The following is an 8796-nucleotide window of genomic DNA, read 5'->3' as shown; positions in this document are numbered from 1 at the left end:
TTTTTTAAATTAAAAAAAAAGGAAACACATATAAAGTACTTTCAGGAGCATAGTTTTATCATATAACAATTATATAATCATTTTGCTATGAATTTTTATAGGAAAATCTCCTATAGAATGTCCCTACAAAACTATTTAACCTGAATCTAGTCATGTAGAAAAATAAAACTAAACAATAAACCAATATTAAAATTGTTTATATCATCAAAAACAAAGTATGCTAAAAAAGAAAAAACCTTCTGGATTAAAGAAATAACTAAATACATTGTGTGATCATGGGTTACATTAGCTAAAATAGAGAACTATTATTACCTGGACAACTGGAAAACCCTAAAGATGAAATGAATATTAGCTAGTAGTACTGTAACAATAAGTGCCCCAAATGTTATCATTGTGACATGGTTGTATGTTGGAGAAAGTTCATGCTCTTAGAAGATGCATATTTTTGGGGTGCAGCTCCATGAAGACTGCAACTTACTCTTAAATGGTCCAGAGGGAAAAATCAGACACAGATACACACATACAAACACATACACATCAGAGAGAAAAATAAAGCAAATGTGGAAAAACATTAACAACAGTGACTCTAGGAAAAACATATATGGTGCCATTGTTAAGCAGGGGTGTTTTGGTGTTTTCGTTCCTTTGTTGCTTTTTGTTCTTTTGTTTTGTGGAATGCAGGGTCTTTGTAATAAGCAAAATCCCCATCCTTCTATTTTTTATTTTGAGACAAGATCTTTTAAGTTGCTAAATTGCCCGCATTAGGCTGAATTGTGTGATCTTTCTGCCTCAGCCTCCTAAAGTTCTAGGATTACAGGAATACGCTGCCTCATCCAACTTTGAAGTCTTTTTCTTTCTTAACACAAAATTAGAAAGATAAAAAGTACAATCATGCTAAAATAAAAGGAAAGTTTTCAGGTGATAAGTTCATTCTTTCAAAAGGCCTTTCCTTATACTACTATAGACTCTTTTAAGCAAAGCACTGAACTGTGGTCTTTTTTTTTTTTTTTTTTTTTTTTTTTCATTTTTGGTACCAGTGATCAAACTCAGTGTCTTGTGCTTGAAAGGCAGGCACGGTGCCATTAAGCTAAATCCCCAGCCCTGTCCTTTCTAAGTTGAATACTTTTTTCCCTTAAGGATAAAGAACAAAAATTACATTCCCTTAAAATTATTTATCTGTTATTTAAGGAACCAGATACTAAGGCTATGCTTCTTCTTTCCAACTTGGGCAAGGCTATGAACCACCAAAGAAAAGAGGTAAAAAATGGTATCAGTCAAATATTTAGGCAATGGGCTGGGGATTTAGCTCAGTGGTTCCGCCGCCTGCCTCACAAGCACAAGATCGCGAGTTGGATCCCCAGTACCAAAAACAAACAAACAAACAAATATTTAGGCCATGAGCTCAAAACAGTACACTCAAAGATCCTTCAAGAGATCAATTTCAATCTATTTTTCTTTTCAGAGAGGCTGGTATAATATTCTAAAACTTTAGCAGAGTGGAAGAAAAGGAAAATTAATTATTAGGATTATGTCAAATGTTCTTTCCTCAAACACTGCTTTCCCAGCAAACTTCTAGGTAAAGATTCTGTAATGACTCTACTACAGTACTCCATCAGCCAGCCTCATCCAGAACCTGCAGGTAAAGGCAGGAGCAAAAACATTACAACACCTTAGCCTCTTGGGTTAACAGATGTTTTATGCTTTAAATGGTAGAATTTAGTGTTGGGGATATTTTTAAATTTTTCACTGATTTAATTCTCTAGCTTTTCTCCAACTATTTTCCACATGGAATTTGAATAAATCATAAACTATGCTCTTTCCTCTTTGCTAAGGTATTATGTAGATTTACAGACCTCTAAATAGAAGTGAGTAATCTCTACAACATAGGCAAAAAAATGCACAGAAATGAAATAATCTCACAGTCAATAACGAACATGTCTGAGATCTGAATCTGGGATCAAAGATAAAACTTTTGATTTTGTTTTTAGTCTGGCTGCTCTTTAGCTTTATTTTCATTTTTGTAGTAAGCCATACAAAGTAAAAGACTTCTCAAGATCACAGTAAACTGAGTAAGACTCCCTCTGTTGGCATGGCATGAGTCCATTACACACCTACATAAACTACCACCACCAAAAGTTGACTTCAGAATTGGAAAATCCAGTTTTATTTCAGGAGTTCCTACAGACCATATACTTTATGGTAGCAACTTTTCCTCTAACAAGGAAAGTAGATATAAAATATGAAAAAAAAATTTTTGGTACGAGGGATCAGACTTGGAATCTTGTATTTGCAAGGCAGGTGGCAGAACCACTGAGCTAAATCCCCAGACCTAAAATATGAATTCAGGTCCTTGTGCTTGGGAAGCAGGTGCTGGAACCACTGAGCTAAATCCTTGGCCCAAAATATGAAATTTTTAAGGTATCCAGATATACTCTCTAACAGAGAGTGTTTAAGAAGTATATTATTTGAGACCAGGTGTGGTGGTGTACACCTATAATCCCAGCACTTGGGAGGTTGAGGCAAGAGGATTGCCACAAATTTAAGGGCAGCCTGGACTACATAATGAGTTCAGGGCCAACATGAACTACAAAGTGAGATCCTGTCTCAAAAAACAAAACAAAACAAAAAAAAGTATATTAGATTAAAAATTTTAAAAAAGTGTATGTATTTAAATAATTGTGCCTTTTGACCACATAGCTTCTATAACTTTTATTTCTTTCTTAAAATATTTTTATTTTTAATTCACAAAGAGTAATTCTATATACTTATGATGTGCAATGTGACTTGAATACATACAGTGTATATAATGTACAATTATCAGAATAGGGTAAATGGCTATTATCTCAAGCATTTATCATTTATTTGTCTTAGAAACATTTACTTCAAAATTAGGGTCAGGGATTTAGCTCAGTAGCACCACACCTGCCTCATGAGCATGAGGTCGTGAATTCGACTTCCAGTACAAAAAAAAAAATGCTCAATTAATTGTTGTCAACCATCGTTACCCTATCATGCCAAAGAGCACAAAGTTAGTTATTCCTCTGATCCAACATAACTTTTTATTCTTAAGAATGTTATTTTACTCCAGAACCACATGGAATATTAAAGAAAACACAGTTTTCAATAAATGATTCCATACATTCCATTTTCCCATTAGTCAATATATTGATCATTATGCTGAAAATGTTTTATGCTTACATTCAAAATGGGAATTTGAGCACAACATTGCAATTTCAACAACTGTTAATTTAAAAATAGTTTGCTGTTGTATATCTGACTTTCTGTGCTTGTCAACCCAGCTAATAACACCATATTCAGTCTTTTTTCCTAACAATAATTATTCATATTATTTAAAAATTGTCACTTTGAAAAAAAAATTTTTAGTTTCACACAGTTACAGCACAAGCCTATCGAAACCCTAACAACCTTGTTCTTGGATAATGTTTTATGTTTTTTAGGACATATTTGCTGTAAAAAATGATAATATTCATCACAGGGAGTTGTACAAGTACATAGCACAACTTCATTCTTTTCACTTCCCCTTACCCTCCTACACCTCCCCACTCCTTCCATCTCTGGTTCCCCTTCCCACTTGCACAGCTGGATGATTTTTTTAAAAAATCTGTTCTGTGAATAAGTAATCTTGCAGCCAGGCATGCTTGTAATCCCAGCAATCAGGAGGCTGAGGCAGTGAGTTTGAGGCCAGCCTAAGCTATATAGTGAATTCGAGGCCAGCATGAACTACATAGTGAGACACTGTCTTAAAAAACCAAAAACTTAAAAATTAAAAATTAAAAAATAAAGTAATCTTGCCCACAGTCATAAACAGTGAACAGTACTGAAATAAAACAAATATCAGGGTAAGAACAAAATTTCAACAGTAAAAGATCTTTAATTTGACCTTGGGTAGGCACTAAACTTCCTTTTTAAAACACTAATCAAAAACACAAATCTGAGTTTATTTTCTTATTTATCCCCTCTCAAATTAGGTCGAGGTGAGAGAGATAAGGAATACATACTCAAAACAAGAAAGCCTCCCCAATGGGATAGGAGAATGGAAGGGCTTTTGAATGACCCCTGAAGCAAGGAGCACATACCTCTGGAAGAAAGCACTCTCAGACGCAGTTAGGAGGCCCTTCAGGTATCCACCTTTGAAATGGTTAATTCTGCTGCTACAAGGGAGCTTCTTTGGCTTGAAGCAGAACCAGGGCTCTCCAGTGTAGAGATCTGTGAAGTTACACAGAGGTAGACTCCCAGGAAGACATACATTGCACTCAGTGGTTTCAGAAATACTTCCTGAACGGAACAGACTCTTGAAAAAGACCCTATCTGGTTTCTCTTCCTGCAGGTGTTGAAGAACTCTGATCCCTTCACTAGGGTGAACCAGGGTTATGGACACTTTAACTTTGCCTGGCCAGAGCAAAGTAAAAAACACCTTGTAAAAGCCATTCTGGTAATCGACCACCCTGCCCACAGCCCCGGCCTGTAGCTCGGAAGAGTGGATTCTGGCCTGTAGGTAGTCTCCACCATACTTCTTGGGCTCTCTTTGAAAATCCTGCACATGAACCAGCACTTCCAGCTGACTTCCCACCTTGAAGAAGGCTGCAGAGTTCAAAATGACAAAGTAGCTAGAACATGGATCAGTGCTCTTCACAAAGGGGACTAGGCCCACATCAGACATCTGCCAATGCAGGGCAGCCAGCAAAGAGTCCTCCTCCATGCGCTCCCGACTGGACAGGATCTGGTGCTCATAGCCACAGTAGGGATTCCGGCTGATGCGGGCAGCCTGGGAGGAAACAAACTGTCCGCTGCTGTCAATGAATGTGGCTGACACAGTCTCACGGTCCAAGTACTAAAGAGAAAGACAATCAACATAAACCACTGCTACAATAAATTTCTGAATATTCACACAAACAAATCTTCAGTTCAAATTTGTACAAATAAAAAATATAGCTCACAGTTTCACAGGGCTATCTTATTGCAATGCAATAAAATTAACATGATAAATTCATGAAGCAATCTCTACACTTTGGTAAATTTTACCTAAAAGAGCTCTCCCAGGTTTTTACAGTGACTTATCAGAGAAAAAAAAAAAAAAAAAAAAAACTGATTTCTACCAGGGAAAGAGGAAAAGAACCACTTTGAAATACTCCAGAATATTGTGTTCTTAACAAAGCCTATCCTCAAAAGAAACTGTTTTACCGAAAGAGTTCGGGGTTTCACCAAGACCTACTTGAGAGAAGAAAAATACCAAACGCCAGCCCTCTGTAGGGGGAAAAAAATCAAGAATTACTAGTGAAGTTCACGACTGAGACCTAATGACAGATAACAGAATGACTTCCCTCCTCCCACACCTTATTACCATATTACAAGCCTATTTACCAGAGTTCCTTTTAACCAGTCCATCATGTCCAGGTTTCAGCCAAAAATTATGAGGCAAACAAAAAGGCAAAAGACTGAACACAGAGCAAGCATTAGAACCAGACTCAGATATTTAAAATGTCAGAATTAGCAGACTGGAGATTAAAAACAATGATGAATGCAGCTTAGTGGTACAACATTTACCTGGGCTTGGGTTCAATCCCTAGCATTACAAAAAAAAACTTTAAATATAAAAATATTTTTTCTGGGGGAAAAAGAAAATTATGTAGGCTGGAAACTTGGAATCTAAATAAAGAAGTGAAGAATAACAGAGATAGGTTAAGTGGAAGCAAAATAAAAGGACTTTTTGATGGGTTGGTTTGCTTGTTGAAGATGGGTTCTTTTTTGGGGGGGTACCAGAGATTGAACTCGGGAGGCAGGTGGCAGAACCACTGAGCTAAATCCCCAGCCCAAAGATGGGTTCTTATTAGGTTGCTGAGATTGGTCTTGAACTTCTGGGCTCAAGCAATCCTGCCTCAGCTTTCAAAGAGGCCGGGGCTACAAGCACCCACCACCACACTCAGCTAGTTTTCTTAATCTTAACTGATTTGAAAGATAACAGATTGCTAAAAGTAATAACAGCAACATTATGTGATGATGTATACTTATGTAGATACATATGCTTATATATGGTTATATATAAGTGAAGTAGATAACAACAATAATCCAAGAGACAGGATGAACTAGGAATATTTTATATAATGTACTTGCAGTAACCATGAAGTGATAAACTGCTATTTTAAAGTGAATTTAAGGGCCAGGGATTTAGCTCAGTGGTTCGGTGGCCTGCCTTGCAAGTGCAAAGACCCAAGTTCAATCCCCAGTACCAAAAAATAAATAAAATAAAGTGAACTTAAATGTATACTGCATACACTAGGGTAGCCTCTAAACTTTTTTGAAAGGAAGTAAAATTGATATGCTAAGAAAGGGGAGATCCTCAAAAAAGTAAACCTATAAATTCCATTCAACCCTTTTTGGTATCCTACTAAAAGAGTTAAAAGGCATCATATTACAGTAATACATGCATATCCATGTTTATAGCAGCACAATTCATAATAACTAAATCTTGGAAGGGGTCTATATGTCCATCAACAGATGAGAATATAAAGAAAATATGATGATTTTACCCAATAGAACATTACTCTCCCGTAAAAAAGGATAAATGAGTCATTTGTAGGAAAACTGACACACCTTGCGACCATATTATCAAGTGAAATCAAGACATACAAGCTTAAACATTGCATGGTTTCTCTTACAGAGAATATAATAGAGAGCAAAATAAAAGATAATAGGAAATAGGGAAATGGCCCTTTTTCAAAAAGAAGGGAATTAGAGACAGAGGGAGGTGTGAGGGAGAAGAGGAAAAAGAATTGAGATGTGTTATATACCTGCACCCACTCCCTACAAGGAATGTAATCCTTAAGTAATGCAAACAAATACTATAAAAAAATAACAACTAGGGGGAAAAAATAAGGAGTAGAAATGGAATTATATAAAATGCTCAACTGAAAGCATAAAAGGAAGATAGAAAACAAGAACAAAGAGCAATGATAACAAATATAGTAGATATTAATCCAATTATATCAGTATTCACTGTAAACATCAGTGGTCTAAAAACACCAATTAAAGAGGTTATCAGAATGGATCAAAAACCAAGACCTAATTTTATGTTGCCCATGAGAAAATTATTTTAAATGTAAAGATAGATATAAGTTTAAAATAAAAGGATGAAGATACACCATGCTGGACCAGGATTTAGCTCAGTGACACTGTGTCTGCCTTGGAAGTGCAAGGTCCTGAGTTCAATCCCCGGTTCAAAAAAAAAGATATACCATGCTAACACCAACCAAAAGAAAGCACTAGAAGCTATCTTAAAACCCAGATCCAGCAGACTTCAAAGCAAGAAGAGTTATCAAAGGTAAGAGGAATTACATAAAAAAAGTTATCGTAGGGTAAGTAAGAGGGTCTTATGTAAGGATAAATGGAGTCAATTCTATAATTCTACGCACTTAATAATAGAATGCCAAAATATGTGAAATAAAACTAATAGAGGAATAGGTGAATCCACACTCTAGTTGGAGATCTCAAAAACAGACATGTGGCTAAGAACACAGCTCAGCGGTACAGCACTTGCTTACCATGCATGAGGCCCTGGGTACAATCTCCAACATAAACACATTAAAGTAAAATAACGTAACATGACAGATCCAGCAGGGAGAAAATAAGGACACAACTGAACACAACAGCACCAATAATAAACTAGATATAACTGACATCTATAAACTACTTCATGTCAGGCTCACATGGAACACTCACCAAAACAGATCATACTGTAGACCATAAAATGAACATAAGCAAATTTTAAAGCATAAAAATCGTAAAATATCTGCCCTCATACTGTAAAGGAACTAACCTATAGGTCAACAACAGAAAGAAACTACATGGGTCATACAAGTCAAACATAAAATTTCCAAAGAAAGGTAAAAAATATTTTGAACTACATGAAAATGAGCATATAGTTTATCAAATATTGTTGAATATAGCAAACAGTGATTAGAGGGGAATTTATAATATTAAATGTATAAGTTAAAGAAAAGGGTTTAAAATCAATAAGCTTCCACCTTAGAAATCCTAGAAAAGGAGTAAATTAAATACAAAATAAGCAGAAAATATTAATAAAAATTATAACTAATTAGTGAAGTTCAAAACAGAAAATCAATAGAGAAAATTAACAAAACAGAAGTCTGTTCCTTTAAAAGAATAGGGGAACTACAGGGGGAAAGGGGAAAGGGAAAGGAAGGGGATTTTTTAAAAATCAAGCTGTATTGTGTACATCTACCAACTATCCAAGATGACTACAAAATGCATGTACTGCAAACATGTACTAATAAATAAAACAATAATAATAAAAGTGAGCCAGGCATGGTGGTGCATGCCTGCAATCCCAGCACTCAGGAAGCTGAGGCTGGAGGATCGCTGTGAGTATGAGGCCAGCCTCAGGTGCATACTAACTTCAAGGTCTTCCTAAACTTCAATTCCCAGCACTGTAAAAAAAGAATAAAGATATAAGTACAGTAGTCCCCTTACCTATCTATGATTTTACTTTCCACAGTTCCAGCTACCCATGGTCAACTGTGGTCTGAAAATAACAAATGAAAATTTCCAGAAATAAATAATTACAAAGATATAAACTGCACATCATTTTTGAGTAGCATGATGAAATTCTGACTCCTCCTCTCAGGACAAGAATCACTCCCCATAAGTGTCTGGGTCAACTTTGGTTCCCATCTCCACAGCAGCAGTGATTGTTGAGTGGAGACTAGGGTAGTTGCCCAAAATGGTGAATATCAAAATCTTTTTTTTTTTTTTTTTTAA

General features: G+C 35.9%; 1 protein-coding gene across 3 annotated transcripts in view; it reads right to left on the bottom strand.

The window, feature by feature from the left end:
* Positions 1–8796, bottom strand: part of Nxpe3 (neurexophilin and PC-esterase domain family member 3) — a 50489-nt gene that overhangs the window by 15840 nt on the left and 25853 nt on the right. For all 3 annotated transcript variants that reach the window (XR_004518806.1, XM_010614638.3, XM_033768146.1), the window contains one exon: positions 4098–4852. Coding sequence is in view for 2 of the 3 variants with exons in the window: in XM_010614638.3 (XP_010612940.1) it covers positions 4098–4852 (755 nt within the window). In the remaining variant the exon portion in view is untranslated. The remainder of the gene's footprint in view (positions 1–4097; positions 4853–8796) is intronic.

This window comes from Fukomys damarensis, unplaced genomic scaffold (genome assembly GCF_012274545.1).
Source record: "Fukomys damarensis isolate Sample0158 unplaced genomic scaffold, DMR_v1.0_HiC HiC_scaffold_24, whole genome shotgun sequence".
NCBI classification, from domain to species: Eukaryota; Metazoa; Chordata; class Mammalia; order Rodentia; family Bathyergidae; genus Fukomys; species Fukomys damarensis.
This window is presented reverse-complemented; position numbering and strand designations above follow the sequence as displayed.